The sequence below is a fragment of the Haliotis rubra genome, unplaced genomic scaffold (assembly GCF_003918875.1).
Source record: "Haliotis rubra isolate DU_JTF1 unplaced genomic scaffold, ASM391887v1 Scf1402, whole genome shotgun sequence".
Lineage (NCBI taxonomy): Eukaryota > Metazoa > Mollusca > Gastropoda > Lepetellida > Haliotidae > Haliotis > Haliotis rubra.
Window position 1 is genome coordinate 1 of NW_025765340.1, and position 20,612 is coordinate 20,612.

General features: G+C 39.6%; 1 protein-coding gene across 1 annotated transcript; it reads left to right on the forward strand.

Moving 5' to 3' along the window:
• Positions 1 to 7,367: 7,367 nt before the first annotated feature.
• LOC124268917 lies at positions 7,368 to 17,832 on the forward strand. Its single transcript, XM_046703936.1, has 6 exons — positions 7,368 to 7,458; positions 8,233 to 8,354; positions 8,823 to 9,077; positions 15,905 to 16,013; positions 16,910 to 17,021; positions 17,628 to 17,832. The coding sequence occupies exons 1-6, from the start codon at positions 7,368 to 7,370 to the stop codon at positions 17,686 to 17,688; spliced, it is 750 nt and encodes a 249-aa protein (XP_046559892.1). The 3' UTR covers positions 17,689 to 17,832.
• The last annotated feature ends 2,780 nt before the right edge of the window (positions 17,833 to 20,612 follow it).

Consider the following 20,612-nt stretch of genomic DNA (forward strand, 5'->3'; position numbering starts at 1 on the left):
TGCCACGTATCGTTCGAGCATTTGCAGAAAAGGACTTACACTAAACTGTCATTTGCAGTACAAAGTACAACACCACATTAGGAACTTGTTTCATCGCAGACACTATAGGCTGTTTTCTATCTGGAGCAAAGGAATAGTTTGGCAGGAGAACTACTAAGGCGACACCCGTCTCTGCATGGTCAGTGGCAAGAAGCAGCAAACGAAATTGAAGTCCTTGAGAATCACAAGGACCGCTCACTGGTGACTGAGCAAAATGTTGACAGTACAGTACATATTTCCAATGCGAGAATATATTCCGACATCACACAAACTTGAAAATGAAAAAAGTATTATCTCGCTGGATTCCGAATTTTGTCGTCTGATGAAAATAATAATGTCAAAAGTCATAGCAGGAATTGTGTATCAATGTGAAAGCGGATTCTTAATATCACGTTAATATCATAAGGTCAAGTAAAGTGATTTTTGTGGTGCTCTTGCACTTCAAATATAACAGCCGAAACATTGAGACTACAACGAGTCTATAACGTTGTACACTGCAAATGGATACCCTATTTTGGTCATAGCTGAATTTCTGCATTGGTTATGAGTATAAAATAGTTACTAGGTAAATGTTAACTGAATATGTGAAAATTATCTTTTGCACACAAAGGAAGCTTTTGATACATTTTGTCTATAAACAGTTTTAAAAAACCGTTTTCCCATTTTAGCGTGAAGACCTTACCAAGTGATTAATTATGTACAAACTTCAATGTGACATGACCCAGTGGTTGGTTGGTGGGTTGTTTCACGCCGCACTCGGCAATATTCCGGCTTTATGATGGCGGCTTGTAAATAATAAAGTGTGAACCAGACAATCCAGTGATCAACAGCATGAACATAGACCTACACAACTGGGATACGATGACATGTATCGACCAAGTCAGCGAGCCTGACTCTCCGATCAGTTAGTCGCCTTTTACGACCAGCATGGGTTACTGATGACCAATTCACACCCGGATCTTCACAGATCTAAATGACCCAGTTAGTTACAAGTTTTCATTTAATGAAAGAACCTTTTTTTATAGGTGTTAATTACTTAGAATTGTGTGGTTATATTGTCAGTCAACGGATGGACAATATTGATATGTGTTAATTACTTAAAATTGTGTGAGTATACTGTCAGTCAACGGAGTTGGTCAAAGGATGGACAATATTGATATGTGATAATTACTTAACATTGTGTGAGTATATTGTCAGTCAACGGATTGACAATATTGATATGTGATAATTACTTAACATTGTGTGAGTATATTGTCAGTCAACGGAGTGGATGAACGGATGGACAATATTGATATGTGTTAATTACTTAACATTGTGTGATTATATTGTCAGTCAACGGATGGACAATATTGATATTGATATGTGATAATTACTTAACATTCTGTGACTATATTGTCAGTCAACGGAGTGGATGAACGGATGGACAATATTGATATGTGATAATTACTTAACATTGTGTGAGTATATTGTCAGTCAACGGAGTGGATGAACAGATGGACAATATTGATATGTGTTAATTACTTAACATTGTGTGAGTATATTGTCAGTTAACGGAGTGGATGAACGGATTGACAATATTGATATGTAATAATTACTTAACATTGTGTGAGTATATTGTCAGTTAACGGAGTGGATGAACGGATGGACAATATTGATATGTGATAATTACTTAACATTGTGTGAGTATATTGTCAGTTAACGGAGCGGATGAACGGATGGACAATATTGATATGTGATAATTACTTAACATTGTGTGAGTATATTGTCAACGGAGCGGATGAACGGATTGACAATATTGATATGTGATAATTACTTAACATTGTGTGAGTATATTGTTAGTCGACGGAGTGGATGAACAGATGGACAATATTGATATGTGATAATTACTTAACATTGTGTGAGTATATTGTCAGTTAGCGGAGTGGATGAACGGATGGACAATATTGATATGTGATAATTACTTAACATTGTGTGAGTATATTGTCAGTCAACATTGCAGGGTGGATGAACGGATGGACAATATTGATATGTGATAATTACTTAACATTGTGTTATATTGTCAGTTAACGGAGTGGATGAACGGATTGACAATATTGATATGTGATAATTACTTAACATTGTGTGAGTATATTGTCAGTTAACGGAGTGGATGAACGGATGGACAATATTGATATGTGATAATTACTTAACATTGTGTGAGTATATTGTCAGTTAACGGAGCGGATGAACGGATGGACAATATTGATATGTGATAATTACTTAACATTGTGTGAGTATATTGTCAGTCAACGGAGTGGATGAACGGATGGACAATATTGATATGTGATAATTACTTAACATTGTGTGAGTATATTGTCAGTCAACGGAGTGGATGAACGGATGGACAATATTGATATGTGATAATTACTTAACATTGTGTGAGTATATTGTCAGTTAACGGAGTGGATGAACGGATGGACAATATTGATATGTGATAATTACTTAACATTGTGTGGTATATTGTCAGTCAACGGGCGGATGAACGGATGGACAATTATTGATATGTGATAATTACTTAACATTGTGTGAGTATATTGTCAGTCAACGGAGTGGATGAACGGATGGACAATATTGATATGTGATAATTACTTAACATTGTGTAGATATATTGTCAGTTAACGGAGTGGATGAACGGATGGACAATATTGATATGTGATAATTACTTAACATTGTGAAGTATATTGTCAGTTAACGGAGCGGATGAACGGATGGACAATATTGATATGTGATAATTACTTAACATTGTGTGAGTATATTGTCAGTCAACTTGGGGTGGATGAACGAGGATGGACAATAATATTGATATGATAATTACTTCAACATTGTGAGTATTATATATTGTCAGTTAACAGGTGGACGAACAGTTGGACAATATTGATATGCGATAATTACTAACATTGTGCGAGCATATATTGTCAGTTAACAGGCGGATGAACGGATGGGTTAACATTGATATGTGAGCATTACTTTAACATTGTGCGACCATATTGTCAGTCAACGGAGCGGATGAACGGATGGACAATATTGATATGTGATAATTACTTAACATTGTGTGAGTATATTGTCAGTCAACAGTGGATGAACGGATGGACAATATTGATATGTGATAATTACTTAACATTGTGTGAGTATATTGTCAGTCAACGGAGTGGTTGAACGGATGGACAATATTGATATGTGACCAATTACTTTAACATTGTGTGAGTATATTGTCAGTCAACGGAGTGTGAACGATGGACAATATTGATATGCTTGACAATTTCTTATCAACGGATGGACTGGATGAGCAGAAGAGTCAGCTGGTGCCTACTGTGAAGAACTCTTTAACAAATCAGCATCTGTCAACCTGTGTCAAAACATTGATGAAAGCAAAGCATAGAGCGGAGTAAAGAGGACTGCATTCTGGATATACAGGTTAGAGAAGTATACACTCAGTCTGTCATTTGTGGTTCAGTCATTAAATCCCTCATCTTTCCAAGAAATGATTAATATGGTTTTCCGAGAGACATTGTAATTAGGTGCGTTGTGTTTATTCAAAAAGGCATCATTCGTGGTTAATACAGTACAACCAGAAATTATTGAGAATTTAAGATTGTAAATTTTCAAAGTTTTTTCACTCATTACTCACGTATTAAGTGTGAATATTAGCAGAACATAACTCCAGATTCAAAGACAGGTGAACAGTTAGTATTTTGTCAAGTCACCATGGGCAGCAATGCAGGCTTCAATGCGACGGGGCATACTACTGATCAAAGAAGTTAGAAAGTCGTGGTACATGCTGTGCCAATATCGGACCACCTCTTCTTTCATTTTAGCAATATTTGTCAGATTTTTCTTATTGACACTTTCCTTCATAAGTCCCCAAACATTTTCTATTGGATTTAGGTCAGGGCTATAGCTTGGCCAATCTAATAATGTCATATTGGGTCCGAAACCAGGCCTGTGAATGCTTTGAACGATGTCTTGGGTCGTTGTCCTGCTGGGAAATCCAAACATTTCCATAGAACACGTGAGCAGATGGAAGTTAATGTCCCTCGAGAATATCTGTGTACCGCTCACTGTTTATATTCCCTTCAAATACACAGAGGGGCGTTGCCCCTAACACAGATATGCCACCCCACACGTTAAATTTCGGACTGTACTTTGAGCGCTGATACAAAGGTTTTTTAGTTTGTTTGGTCCAGAATTTCAGTGTATTAGGAAACAGCCACACAGAACTTTCATCTGCGAAAATCACATTGTCCCAGTTAAAATTTCTATGCTGTAAGCACCAGTTCAACCTTCGCTCCTTTTGTTCAGGTTTCATGATCGGTGATGGAATTCCTCGACTTTTCTGCCAACCCAATGCATGCAGCTCAGTTCTAATTGTCTCCTTACAGACAGTCACAGTTCCTCTATCAATCATATCCGGCCTTAAGTTTTCTAAATTCCTTCGTTTGTTTTTAGAAACAAGAATACCAAGCCGCCTCCTGTCACCGACAGTCAATTTTTTGGTCCGACCTGCGCCTCCCTGGTGCTCAATGCCATATCCATTTGCAATATTTTTCAAAACACGATAAACAGTTGACAAAAGAAAAACTTGAAATCACTTTAGCTGATCTGATGTCCTTGTTATATTATTCTAAAATCAACTTCCTCTTCTCTAAATCATCCATACTGAAGATCACTGAAAATGTCGTCTGCTAGCAAGTAAACAAAGGGTGATAACTCTTCACAAAACTAATGAAAAAGGATTAACGGATTTGTCTCTCTTGAATGAAACCAAGCACTTGATAGCCGGTCAATGATGTTTATACTAGAAATCCAATTAAACATATTCCTAAAATCCTCAATAATTTCTGGTCATACTATAGAATCACTACATAATCCAAAGCAGTTTAGATTCCATTCAGGTTGGCAAAACATGAGGTTTTATTGCGAAAAAGCAATGATTTTGTAATACAAATCAGGAAAATGACAGAAAAAAATCATTTGTCCTCAAGTTGTGGATCAGTGATCTACTGGAGATCTGAAACTTAGTACGTACACACAGTCAGTTTTGTTTTCACATTTTTTAACACCCTTTTGTCGCTTTTATTCGAAAAGTTACTTACAAGTCGTATTTACCAAGAATGTCCTTTTGTTCAAAACCAAAGCATTGCGTTCGCTTGTCATCCAGAAGACCTGGGTTGGATTCCCAACATGGGTACAATGTGTGAAGGCCATTTCTGGTGCCCACGCCGTGATATTGCTGGGATATCGCTAAAAGCGGCCTTACACTAAACTCGCTCAATCAATCACCCAATATTTGTACTACAGTTGATGGGCGACACCACCTTCTCGGACATGGCGGTGGCGACAGCGACGGAACAATGTGGGAGGAAGGTGATGATGAACGCCACAGCTGCTGCTAAAGCTCCTGCAGCCAGTGGAACCACAGCGAGTCAGTGGGAGCAGTTTCAGAAGGTCTCCTGCGTTAACGAATGTAGTCACAGAGGAACATGTGTAAAAAGGTAAGACTTTTCTGGATGAGTCATTTTGTGTTGTAGCATGAGAACCAATATATCCATATATTGGATATTGTTACTGAAAAAGGAAGACCATGTCTTAAACTTTGCAACAATTCTCGTCACGTTGCATATTGCTTAGAACTGATGGCATTTCTCCATGATGCGAATGTGCTGATGGGCGAAACTCTGACATGGCTATGATCACTGATTTGTCATCATTGTATCAATAATTTGGGGAAACGTTGAAGCAAATGAAACTTTCAAAGAACATACTAGGCGTCATTCAAAAAGGGTCAAATGATATATAGCACATGTAAAGAAAGGTTTCTCAGGAATAAAAGAACGAAGAGTGTCATGATAATGTATAATGTGTTTACAAACGTTCAAACAGTACTAGCAAACTTCAGTTGTATACGCCAACACCCCAAAATGAAAGTGACAAACATGAAGCACTCGCGAGATCGGTCATTCAATATCGTGTGTACCCTCCTCGCGCGTCCAAGACACAGGTGCACCTTGTTCTCATACTCATACCTTGTTATCAAGTTCATTCCATTCATCTACTAGAGCTCTGCGAAGTCCTGAGAGATTCACTGGTGTTGTATGACGTGAGTTCACCCCAGGCATGCTCAATTGGGTTGAGGTCTGGCGAGCTCTACACCCCGCTGCCTAAGGAGCTCCGTGACCTATGAGGCCTAGCGTTGTCGTCTTGCAGTAAAGAGGGTCGACCATTAAAGTCATGCATAGCTTGCAGGAATGGTACTGCTATAGGAGCCAGATCAAAGTCATTTTCTGTGGTCTAGTCGATAAAACATTAACTAAGGTCGTGAGTTTGGTCATCGTCCGCGATGTATCAAAGGATTTACTTGATGTTACATATACACTCTTCAAAAAGAATGAAACGGATGAGCCATTTCAGAAGAATTTGTTGCGTTAGTTTAAGAGCAATCATTTCATGTACTTTCAACGGTAAAAAGGTGAAAGTTCACACGTCTGTAGACAACGAGTTTGCCAACACAACAGTGCAGCATTTTATTGCTGTGTTACTGTTTACTTGAGTCCACAAGATAGCGTCAAAGTCAGTACTTTGTATGGCCATCATTGGCAGCAATTACTGCTCGGCACCGTCTCGGCACAGACTTGATAAGTCGACAAAGTTACTCTTGTGGAATTCTTCCCCACTGTTCCTGCAATGTGATGGCCAGGTGTGGATGTGCCTGAGCGTGTTTTGATGTTAACGTACACATCGGTCGAGTTTACCCCATAGGTGTTCTATCGGGTTTAAATATCCTGTTCGGGAAGGCCATAGCAAGATTTTGACGTTAGAACTGGCAAAGTGGCGGACCGTGAGGCGTGCTGTTTGTGAAGTAGCGTTGTCCTGCAGAAACAACTCCCTCTGTCGGTCCATAATCGGAAGCATGTGACGTGCAAGGTTGATGTAACGATTTGTTGTCAAATTTTCCGTGAATCACCACTAAATCAGATCGTTGTGTGTTGGATAGTTCACTCCACACAATGACATTTCCGCCGTCGAATCTGTCGACCTATTGAATGCAATTAGGGGCAAAACGTCTTCTATCTCGCCGGTGAAGAAAAAATCGTGATTCATCTCTGAACCAAACTCGCGTCTAGTTCCTAAGGTTCCAGTTCCAGACTCTACGACACCACCGCGAGCGATTACGCGTATGGAAGGTTATCAAAACAGGGGCGACAACTGGCCTTCTTGGTCGAATTCCCACATCACGCAATCGATTCCTGACAGTTTGGTTGGAAATTCTTCTCCACGGCTGTGGTAAGACGATGATGCAAGCGAGCAGCCCGAATGGAGCGGTCTTGGGCTTAGGTGGTGACTCTTGGACGGTCGATTCTCGGGCGATCGTGGGCGGAAATGGTCTGCAGGAAACGATCCAAAAGGCGAGATATGGTGCTCTGATGAACGTTGAAATGTCGGGCAACTGCAGACTGCGACTTTCCCAGATTCAACGCCGTCTATAGCGATGTTTTGACTGGCGGCCTCGGTCGTGGCATGACAATTTCCTCTTTTTCATGCAAACGAATGACGAAATTAAACACGTTTGTCTTTATAGAGTAATCGATACCGCATGCTTTTTCGCTTACTTACACACGTGCATTTTGCTTTGAATGTTTTCTTGGTGACGTTTTGGCGAATATTTCTGCAAATGCTTCTAAAGCAAAGGGAAAAGTTGAAATTGCCGCGTTTTGGCGCTGAAAGATTGTATATTTATATCGTTTTTCCCGCAGCTACATAGGTCAAATTTTCTCAGAATCACCTATTCGTTTCTTTATTTGAAGGATGTATTTGGTAAACTAGGAAATCGAGATTAATACTTACAATTGTATTCGCTAACTCCCACTCCAATTTAATTCAGGCCGTAAGTCAGTTGAGTTCAATAACAATGAACCCTCTCGCACACACCAACATGGCTCCATTATAACGTAACTTTTTACTGTCAAGTGCGAATCATGCCTGTCATCATTGGTGTTCAGAGGGGAAAATCTTTACTTCTTTCTAAAGTCACCTCATTTTTAGGGTATTGTTCATGTTTTTGTCATATTTCTGGAACGGTATGCAGAATATTTGTACATAGCATTTGTAGCTTGTCTTCTCGTCTATTAATTGACTTTGAGAATGTTTCTCAACCAGGTGAATGTCAGTGTGAGGCTGGATATGGAGCGTCGGATTGCTCTGTAGATATCACCGAACCGCCGAAAACATTTGGGCTGAAAGAGGATGGCGTCTGTGATGTCACCACCCGCACCTGCAACGTCAGCCACATGCTGACAGAGCATATCGTGCAGAACGGTTTCAGCAATTGTCGCACTAGATCCTTTGAGTATGTTGTGTCTCATTATGTATGTATGTGTGCGTGCGTGCGTTCGTGCGTGCGTGCGTGCGTTCGTGCGTGTGTGTGTATATATAAATATATATAGGTCGAACCTCAAAATAGATCTGTTGCTTATTGCGGCAATTGTCTACAAAAGCACATTCATTCCTTCAAATTTAGAGTCATTCACTATTATATACACAGAAATGTTTGAATAACAATTCTGATAGCACTAATTTCACTATTACTGTTTAGTGTAGGTTCGTTTTCATTTAATGATAATAATTCATTTATATAGCGCCTAGTATCCATCTGGATCTGCACACTGGACGCTGGACGCTGGACGCTGGACACATTTCAAGGCGTGAATCTATACGGAATATATACGTTATACATTGGCTGTTGACAGATAGACTACAACAATAGTGTAACTTATGGTGAAGCGTTACCCCAGGCACTGGAAGTGGAAAGCATTGCTGAAGGCGTCTGCTCCCTGCCTGCAGCACCTCTTGTAATGAGCGCTTCCAACACCGTTGCCCGTGGTTACCTAGTGTCAGTCTCCAATGATGGAAAAGCATACAGTGATGAAAGTGCCGTCGTCATCTTCAACTCATCATGTCAGGAGTGTGACGTTGCTAACAACGTTGTCACGTGCAGATTTGTGGTAAATAACATCCCTTTCCATATGCGTAAAATGTACTCTGAATATCTAGGGCAGGTAGTTACATAAGTGAAAATGAATTAGCTATCCGACGATTACCGCAATATCAGATCATAATTATTTTGTGTAAAAACATATTCCATTTACAAGGAAAATTACTGAGATTGCGTTTTTACAACTTTGGAAACCCTTTCACCGTTGTCATGGCATACCATTTGCGTAGATCGATGCTCATGCTGTTGATCACTGGATTGTCTGGTAGACTTGATTAATTACAGACCGCCGCCATATAGCTGGGATGTTGCTGAATGCGGCGTTAAACAACATCCAAACCAATGCTAAAAGAAACAGATAACTATAAACGGAAAGCACAACTGGTGCCCATGGGGATACCCACTACTTGTCGAAGTATCTCATCCCCTTTTATTATCTCCGCAACGCATTTGCGTTGTGTGTGTGTGTGTGTGTATGTGTGTGTGTTTGGACTCCGTCCGTCTGTCCCTGCATCCGTGCGTCCGTCCGTCCGTCCGTGCAAATTTGTCTTTTCCGGAGCAGAACATAAAAACCGTTCAATATTTCTGAACCGTTCAATAATTTTTGAGTTTCCATGGCAACAAGTTTGACTACAACTGAAATTGCTGGTAGTGCTCCTTTCAGGAGCAGAACATAAAAACGAGTACCACTCTATTTTCAGTATCAACATTACTGAGGTACATCAAACCGAAGAAGCACTCAGTTTTTTAATCCCCTACCCCTGAGACAGTCAGTGGATTGCACAAATCAGATTTATTGCAAATTTCTTCACATTTCAAACTTAAGGCCAAACATGCTATGAGGAAATTTCAGATTTGGAAAATTGTGTTGAATCACTTTATTGATAAGAAAGTTTTTGGACATGAGGTTTTGGAAATGGTGAAAGAAGAAACTTCAGAAATTTTGAGATTAAGAAACTCAAATTCAATTGCAAATTTAGAAAGAAGAAATAGAATATAGTAAAGGAAAAAGATGAAAGGGAAATGAAAAAGGTTGAAATGGAGAAAGAAATAGAAAGAGAAAGAGAATTTAGAAAATTGGAAATTGACAGAGAAATTGAACTGAAATGGCTAGAAAAGTCTTCTCTTCCATCAAATTCTTCCTCTTTTGACATTGCAAGGCATGCTAGACTGGTACCCCCTTTTAATGAGAAAGATGTTGACAAATATTTTCTAGATTTTGAAAAAGTTGCTGAAAACCTCAAGTGGCCTAGAGAGTCATGGACTATGCTACTGCAAACTGTTTTGAAGGTTAACGCTCAGGATGCTTACTCAGCCTTGTCGATACAGCAAAGCTCAGACTATGATCTTGTCAAAAAGACACTTTTAAAAGCTTATGTGTTAGTGCCTGAGGCCTATCGTCAGAAGTTCAGAAATGCTCATAAAAGGGACAATAAGACTTATGTAGAGTTTGCTAGAGAAAAGGAAACTTTTCAAGACCTACTTGGATGAACATAAGGTTGATGACTTACATGAGGCAGCGATGTTGGCAGATGATTATTGTTTGGCAAGAGTTCTTTTAGGTTTGACCGCCTCCGTGGTGTAGTGGTTAGAGCGTTCACTTGGAGAGCGGAAGGTCGCGGGTTCGCTCCCCGACCGCGTCATACCAAAAGACGTTAAAATATGGTACTTGTTGGTCCCTGCCTGGTGCTCGGCATTTATGGGTACGACAAGGACTGGTCGGCTCGGAGTCAGTATAATGTGTCTGAGTGGGTTATCAATGCTTCACTGCGGCATGGTATCTCAGTGAGCTAGCACTGTAAAACAAAGTCTGGGCTAGTACAAGCAGCCGCACATACACATACACACGCATGCACGTCGTCATATGAGCGAAATATTCTCAAGCACGACGTAAAACCCAATTTCACATCACACACTTCTTTTAGGTCTCCGGGTCATACCAAGATTTCTGGCCAAAAAGGTTTTTCCCCGGGTAAGACTTTAGGACATGCATGTTACAGTGGTGTTAGAACAGGTTCAAATTCTTGTGACAAGCAGTCACATTCTTTTCAATCTAAGCCAAATACTTCCAGTGGTTCTGATCTTGTTTGTGCATATTGCAAGAAGCCAGGTCATCTGATTTCTGCATGTTACAAACTCCAGTTTAAAAATCAGGCTGCTGGTTCCCCAAATGCTTTTGTGTCTATCGCACCTAAGCCTTTCTTTCCAGGTGGTTCTGTGGAATTTTTTATTTGTGAGAGTAAGTCCCCAGATTCTGTAGTTCGGAAGGAGGTTTTGCCCTTTGTTTCTAAGGGTTCTGTGTCGCTTATGGGAGATAATTCTACCACACGGCCCAGTATTATCTTGAGGGATACTGGAGCTCTTCAATCTCTGATTTTGAAGGATATTTTGCCTTTTTCTGATGAGTCTTCAGCGAACACAGATGTTTTGCTTCAGGGTATAGGTGGCAATTCTTCTGCTCCTCTCCACTTTGTGAATTTGTCTTCAGATCTGATTTCTGGTAAGGCGAAAGTTGGTGTTGACTCTCTCCCAGTTCCGGGTGTCGATTTGTTGATCGGTAATAATCTTATGGGAGCCAAAGTTAGTGCTGATCCCATTGTCATTGTTTCGCCGGAGAGTTCAGTTAGTACGGAAAAGTTGGAGGATGAATTTCAGGGTATTTTTTCTTCTTGCGCAGTGACTCTTTCAATGTCGAAAGGCATTTTTTCCAAAACTTCTTTGCCGAATGATACCATTTGATTTGTCAGATACTTTCATGGATCATTCTTTTTATGAGGTAGAGGGTGCCGACTTATCTTCCAAGACTAGTAACTCTTCAGGTCTTCTTTATAAGATCGGATAGTTTGTCGGGTGGTGATCACACTCTTGTTAGAGAGCAATTTATTAGTGCGCAGGGTGAGGATGTTGAGTTAAACTATGACAGAAAGTCAACAGAGAGAAATTTCATCCATGTGAGAAAGTGTTAGTCTTACTTCCCATTCCTTGTCAACCACTGAGAGCTAGGTCCATATGTTGTTGACAAAATGGTGAACGACGCAGAATAGTTGTCCTGACGCCTGGCCGTCATAAACAAAAGAGATTGTGTCATGTAAACATGATTAAGAAATACCATGACAGGTTAGAAACCAAACAGGTCAATTGTATTGCAACACTCTCCCCAGTTACTGATTGTACTAACGACAATGGTGAACATGTTGACAATATTGATGATGGTGTTAGCAATGTGAAGTTTGATGACCTTAGTGATAATGCTTCACCAAAGTTAAGAAATTCTGATGTGTTAGCTCGCCTTGATGAGAAACTATCACATTTATCCCCTGAGCAGAAAGTTCAAATGTCAGATTTGATTCATGAGTTCTCTCATTTATTTCTTGATGTGCCTGGTCGAACTATTGTTGTTAGCCATGGTATAGATGTAGGTGATGTTGTGTCTGTAACACAACATCCATATCGTATGAATCCAGTGAAACGTGAGATTCTGCGGATAGAAGTGAAATACATGCTGGACAATGACATTATTGAACCCAGTGACAGTCCGTGGAGTTCACCATGTGTTCTTGTGCCGAAGAGTGGTGGAGGTGGTTGGCGCTGCTGTGCTGACATAAGAGCTGTCAATGCACTCTCACGAACTGATTCGTATCCAATACCGAGAGTGGACCATTGCATTGATCGCATTGGTCAAGCTAGATATGTTTGTAAGTTTGATTTATTGAAGGGCTTCTGGCAGATTCCACTCACAGACGATCGGCATTCGCTACACCAGATAGATTGTATCAGTACAAAGAGACTCGTCAACAGTGTCACTTCTGGTCTTGATAGTGTCGAAGCTTACATGGATGATGTCATCAATTACGACATGGAGTCGGAAGACCATCTGAAAAGAACTCTCACTTTCTTCGAAAGACTGTCTGAAGCAAAATTGACTGTGGATCTTGCAAAGTGTGAATGTAGGGCACAGCCAGGTACAGCCAGTTCATGCTAAGGTTGAAGCAAGTGTACATGTTCTAGTCTAAGAGAGAACTCATGATATTCTTGGGTATGGCAGGCTATTATGGAAAGTTTTGCCAAAATTTCTCAGATGTTGTATCACCACTTACCAACCTTTTGGGGAAAAAGGTAAGATTCTAGTGGGATGGCAGTTGTCAGACTGCATTTGAAAAAGTCAAAGCCATACTTCTGAATTCTCCAGTATTGCAGGCACCAAATTTTGAGAAACCATTTAAGTTACAAATTGATGCAAGTGATGTAGGTGCAGGTGCTGTCGTGATTCAAGAGGATGATTCACGACTTGATCACCCAGTTTGTTATTTTTCAAAGAAGTTTGACAAGCATCAAAGAAATTATTCTACCATTGAGAAAGAGACATTATGTCTTTTGCTAGCTTTGCAGCATTTTGAAGTGTACCTAGGTACCTCTACTTTGCCAATTGAAGTGTTTACTGATCACAATCCCTTTTTTTCTTTATAAAATGAAGTTTGACCTTGCAAGGGTTCGATCTTGTGATTAGACACATTAAAGGCAAAGACAATGTTTGTGCTGATGCACTTTCCAGGTTGTAAATGTATAATGACTTGATGATGCTGTATGTTTGTATCTGCATTATATCATAGTAATTCTGCAAGATGTTTCTCATTGTCATGCGCTTGTCCGACCCCGAACAAAAACACGAAATTGTAAACAAAATAAACAAAGTTTATTATGAACAAAACTACTTCATGTAATCAATCTCAATGCTCCCAACAACAACTCACCAACCTAAATACATGTGCAAACAATCCACACATGCAAACACTATTCACTGAAGCATTCACATGTACCAAACATACAATAAATACATCAAATAAATGTTTCTAAACAGATATACTAGTATAAGTCAAACACTTGAAAGAAGTTCACGTTATAGCACTACTGCCCCACCATAACCCAGGCTTGGATACGATTGTCTCATCATACCATGAGAAATACAAGTCATACACTTGAATGAAAGTTCATTCATCATTTTAACATGAATGTCTAATACAAGTCATACACTTGAATGAAAAGTTAATGTTAGTGTGCGTCTACAGCACTAATGCACCACCATAACGTGAGCTTGAGTATCCACCATAACGTGGGCATGACTATCCACCATAACGTGGGCATGACTATCCACCATAACGTGGGCTTGAGTATCCACCATAACGTGGGCTTGAGTATCCACCATAACGTGGGCTTGAGTATCCACCATAACGTGGGCATGACTATCCACCATAACGTGGGCTTGAGTATCCACCATAACGTGGGCTTGAGTATCCACCATAACGTGGGCTTGAGTATCCACCATAACGTGGCATGAAGAATAACCAACACAAGACTATGAGTTACTTCACGCAGTCAATGTAACAACTTTACCAAAGTCGTTTGCTTACACTGCCGACCCTGTGACATCACCATGACATCACAGCTGACGACATTCCACACAGTTGACGACGTTCCACACAGCTGACGACGTTCCACACACGAACATGCATGTAGGCGTAGCTAGGACAAGACAAATACTTGACGTGCATCATTTGTCAACAACTACCATGCCCCTGATGTTCAACATCAACACTCGAAAAAATAGATACTGGGTGTAGCATCTATTTTAATATGAAATATGACTTCTATGAAAGTTGCAAATTCTGAACGTATATAGCTACAATATCACCATCAGCAGCGTAATTACATTACCAACTGAAATCACCTGCATATTTTGTTAACTCAACATAAAATACTTCTCTCGTCACATATCAAATATATACCACACAAAGTGAAAATTACACTCAAAACACAAATGTTCAATAAATACAAAAACCATACTTACGGCTCATAATAGCCCATGCATCCACTTAAAGCAAATATATCATCTGTTTAACACTCCTCTCCAATCACTCTCTTAAATACACAACAGCACAAGTATTCCACATGCAGCACATGCATCAACCTATTATCAGATGGTGTGTTTGGGCGAACTACTCTTGGAGTGTGTGTGGACGATCCACTCTTGGTGATTGTGGCTAAAGAGCTATTTTTGTGATACTCATGTTATTCATATTATTACATGTCATCTTATTATGTTAATATTTTGCTATGATTGTAACAGAAAGTTTACTTAGGAGTATATTTCAAATATTAACTTGGCAAATGCACAGTGTCAGAACACTTTGTTTGTCACCAGTCAGATGATTGTCGTTTACAATTTCTATTTTGTACATAGAAATAGGAAATCAATTTATATCACAGATTGTGAATATGTTTACGCTACATGCTTTTACTTGACGAGTGCAAGCTCCGATTGCTTTTTTTTGCGTGGACTGTCATGACTGTTTGATATATTAATAATAAACAGATGCGTATGCTGTACGTGTTATCAGAGTGGTTCAATGGACTTTTCCAGATGTTTCTGATCATGATTGAAAGGACCATTTTTTATTCTTTTGTTTAACATTTTCACTCTGTGAAAAAGAGGGTTGGTTTCAACTTCTGTATTCTTTAAATTTATGTTTCAGTACACGAATCTTATTCCTTCAATGTGACATTTTGATACATCTGCAGTCGTTGCAATGAAATATATTCTCAACTCTTCCTTACTACTTCAGCTTTGAACTTTAAATCCCTCCTATTTGTCTAAATATGTGAACTTTATCTGTCCAGTTTGCATTTCATATGCCGATTCTGTGTATATATATATATATATATATATATACATACATATATATATATGCCATGTTCTTCTGCATCATGTCACGTATGGTAAATTTGATGCTGACCAGCTGATGTGATGCAGTTGTTATTTTATCCCTTGTTCTGATTCAGAGCCAGGCCTGTAAGAGTGGTGACGTCTGTGTTTCCTTTGGTCACCCTCATCCACGTGACAGCTGTCACGTGTGCTCAGATGGACAATGGGTACCAAGTACTGCGTTTGGTAAGCCGGAAGTGCATTGTAATGACAAAATAATAACAGTTTTTTGAGAGCTGAGTGTGATATATGCGTACTGCAACTGCCCCGGAAACCATCGACGAAAAAATATATTATCGTGTGTGTTTGCTTGTGTGCATGTGTGTGTGTTTAGTTCACCAGAATCAGAACTGAGGCCTCGGTCACGATCAGATCATGAAACCCGCATACCCAACACCACCCATAAACCAATACGGTCTAGAAGTACGAACGATTACAGCACACTTGGATTCATATAGGTACAATGTCTTATTTTTTCATATTAATATTAAAGGTTTGTTTGCCCAGAGACCGCGAACCTTGGACAGCTTACACCAAATCTTTTAAGCATATTTAATATCATCATGTGCACCAGATTTGTTTAAATCCTTAATTTCCCAAGAAAATAGATAAAGGTCAGAAATCAAAAGCATATGTTTCTTAACAATTGGAATCAGATTCTTTTGCGGAACAAAACAAAACTCCAAATTCTTGTAGGACATAAAGTTTAGGCATGTATTTTGTCTTGTCATGAAATTATGACACCAAATACTCAAATGTTGAAATATGAAAAGATTTCCAATTGACTCATTTTGAATGCATGACAATTCTCTTTTTAAATATTTTTGTTCTTGCACTTGAGAATCGTGGTCCTACTGCTGTTGGATCAATATTAGCAGTTTGTATCATGATGCTGGATCATGATAAATATAGCCTAATAAATCGGGAGTTTTTCCTAACGAGAATTTCACGAGGAGGTATCTTATTATGAGACTCCCACATAGAACGGGTTAATATAACACACAGGATAATCGAATCTGACTTGATTTTTATGTAAGTAGACATCAACTAAGGCCTAACGTGTCGTACTCTTCTTGTTTCAGATGATGGGTGCCAACCGGATAACAATATGTTGATTATTGCGTATTGTTTTGGTGGAGCACTAGTTATTGGCCTATTGATTGGGTTGGTCTTGTGGTTCCGTTTACGTTCGAGGTAAAACTTAGTTTAGTAAGCCTTACTTCGGAGATGGATCTTATATGGTATTGACTGACTCTTTACGAACTTATTCTTTTCTTACTAAGGTACAATTCGATCAATCATATGTAAATATCGTGAAGAGTGGGACAGTGTGTGTGCTTATTTCTTAACACCGCACTCCTCAAATGTGAAGCGGCATGAAGGCGGTGTATAATGTCCGAGTCTGGACTAGACAATCTAGTGATTGACATCCTGAGCATCGCCATGCACAATTGGGATACGATTATAACCTGGCTCTTCGTGAGCCGGGTGGGTGTGTCTGTGTCAGCCAGACCACCCTCTCTTACATCAAGACTAATGTACACTTTCTGTCGTGGAGTAGACACATGAAGGAATGTAAGAATTATCAACTATCAAAGACCAAGCTTCTGACTTTCCGATATCAAGTTGAGTTTTGTGGGAAGTTTGTCCAATTTACCCAGCAGTCAGCAAAGGTTAGCCAGGTTGACATTGATGAATATTTTCAGAATGTATACGGGCATATTTCTTCTGAAACGTTTGATGTTTTGACACACGAGATGCTAAATTCACATTTTGATTGCAGTGTTTCTTTTGTTTCAGATCTCCGAACGCATGTACTAAACAAAGGCAAGAAAACACGAAATACAAGTCCACTTCCTGAATACCCATTGAGGCAGATATTCATTCAACATATCTTCTGTAATGATGCTAAATGATAGTTTATGCCATTTATTTGAAGTGGAATGTGTTTGTAAAATTAATACAATCTGTAAAATCTAATGCAATAAATATGTATTATGAGGTATTATTCTTAGATGTTATGTCGAAAATATAATGTTGAATATAATTTGTAACCTGGTCCTAGAGCCCTGAAGTACCGAATACCCACTCTCACTCATATTTGTCTTCATATATATTCTACTCTACAGCTTTACCTTGCAATGTGGGAAATGTTTCAGTTATCGAACCATGAACCGTTGATGGCGAAGGCTGCCTTTTGCGTTCCGCTCACGGTTTCACACATACAGGTTTTATTAAATAGAAGCCACAAAACTGTTTCCTCACCCATAAGAAATCTCTGCTAAAAGCAGAGTTGATTGCACACTTGTGACTATATCATGAGTATATATTTCTTTCAACAGTATTACAGCTGTGCGATGTTGTTTGTAAAAAAATCGAGTCAGGATCAGACAATCCAGTGATTGTCACCTTGCGATACGATGACAGAGCATGTGTTTATGAATTGAATCACTATGAAATAGTGATGATACCAGGTGTTCGCGAAAAGGTGAGCATATCCTGCCCCACCGGTGGCATGCGTCATAAACATATGCTAAGTCTAGTCAATTGTTCACCTGAAATAATTCGGGAACATATGGTAAGTCAAAACAGGGAATTGCATATTTTGTCACTGGTGCATCAAATATGGAAATTTCCTCCACATGTCTACCATAAAACTTCTTTAAAGCTTTACTGAGGTCTTGAATGTTGTAATCTTGATAAAACAACTTCTGAGCAAGAGTGGCATGAGGCTCTTTGAAGTCCTGATAAAAAGAGCACTCTCGATAGTACCTCAAAAGTCGTGAAATGTAAACACCAAAGGCTGGAGCTGCTGGAATATTGCTCGACATAAAAGGGAAGTCGACTACTGAAAAGTTGAAATCATTCCTTTTGTCTTCCTTTTAGTTTATGCACAAAGCGAGAGTGATTGTGATGTGGTGTTAAATTTTCGAACAAATCTGCCACTCTTCCGCACCACCTATAACACCGCCATAAGTATAATGTTTGAACCATGTGACATCAATTCCATTCCGTAAACATCGTTCAATATTGGTTTCCAAATAGCTCATGCACATGCATGCTATCCTTGCGACTAAGTCGACGGCGTTTAACCACAGCACTGATTGGTGCTCACACTATCAACCTTTGGTTTAACTGACCATACGCGGTTACTAACAGACTTGATTCAATCTACCTTTCACCTCTGTAACATGAACACAATATATTGGAATACCTTTGATTTAACAAAATGCGCGCTGATATTTTCACAGCTTTTGACCAGATAAATAGCAGCTAATTCCCCCTCATATGCATAGTGTGACATTAATTCTACGTTGAAAAAAGATTTTGCTGTGTGAACATTCGAGTCGGCAAACTCATACCACTCATAAAATAATTGAATAATAATCACAGCCGACTAAGGTGAACCTGAAGGTCACACACACACACACACACACACACACACACACACACACACACACACACACACACACACACACACACACACACACACACACACACACACACACCTGGGCCGGAAAGGAACTCCCAATGGAGGGTGGGGCTTAAGTCGATTAGTTCACACAAAGGTCACACATATGTGACGTCATCAAAACAAAATGGCCTACCAAAAAATCCTAACACCACACCACACCCCCACACCCACCCCCTTACAACACGTGACTAAGTTGTCAATCAAGGGGAGAGTCAAAGAACTACATTTTGGAAATTGCTCAGGTGCGGCACTATCTTCATCAGTCGACGAACTTCAACAAATACACCTTTAAACCTTAAAAAACACATATCATGTCATCTCATTTTTAATCGATGTAAACTACGGTATGAGCAAAAAAAGCGTTCCATCATCACCCCGTGTCTTGATCCAAGGAAGGATGCTGACGATGCTGTCAATGAAACCGACAATCACTCAGTCATGTGACCCGAACTTTTTGAAACTAGTACCTGTATTCGCATCATGGAACTAATTTTTAGTTTTAGACAACTCCAACGGATTATATACCTGATTAGAACAGTAACAATAAGGTTAACGAGTATCAATCTTCGCCTGAAGAACAATTCATCTTTCTTGAAGTATAACTGACTAGATGCGACCTGACCTTTGTGTCAGTTGTCTGCCCTTACTGTACGTAACTCGCCGTAAGGGGACGGGGTAATAACGTCAACCAGTACGTGAACCAGTACGTTGAGACAGCTCCTTAAACAGGTAGAGAGGTTTGACCGCCGCGGCTCTGCGGCTGATCGGACAATGATAGTGGCAGACACTAGACCAAAAACTATACATGATTATAAAAGTCTGCGAAAAGTTGTTAGAATACGGAGCAGTACAGATGAGATTCTAGCTGTGCACAGAGAGGTGGAATTGTCACACAGAGTTCGAGGACATGATAGACAATACGGCTGTGCCAACGCTAAAAGGTGGTGAAACTTTCATTCTGGCTTTCCATTTTGCTTAAATTGCTTATTCTGTGATAATAACGGTCGTTCTCAAAGGTATTTTATCCAAATATGAAGAAATTTTCCGTATGTTGTGTCTGCATTTACGCACCTAAATACAACCCTCAAGACCCATGTTGGCCGCTTGATAGAAACCGACACAATTCCTCCACTTGTTTCATGGATCGTAGCATTTTATGGACGAACTACATGCAAGTCGTCAACCTTAGGTCATTAAGGGGAATATCACGTTTAGGGTATCGCAAGCTTACTTTAGGCTACAACTTCATTGTGTATTTGCGCAGTGTCACGGTAACTCTTTGTCTTGACCTTACACTTCTCATGGCTTTA

Coding starts and splice junctions, on each gene's coding strand:
- LOC124268917 (XM_046703936.1), top strand. CDS start 7,368: ATGATGCAAGCGAGCAGCCCGAATGGAGCGGTCTTGGGCTTAGGTGGT. Junction 16,014..16,909: donor GGTACCAAGTACTGCGTTTG/GTAAGCCGGAAG, acceptor TTCTTGTTTCAG/ATGATGGGTGCCAACCGGAT. Junction 17,022..17,627: donor TGGTTCCGTTTACGTTCGAG/GTAAAACTTAGT, acceptor CTTTTGTTTCAG/ATCTCCGAACGCATGTACTA.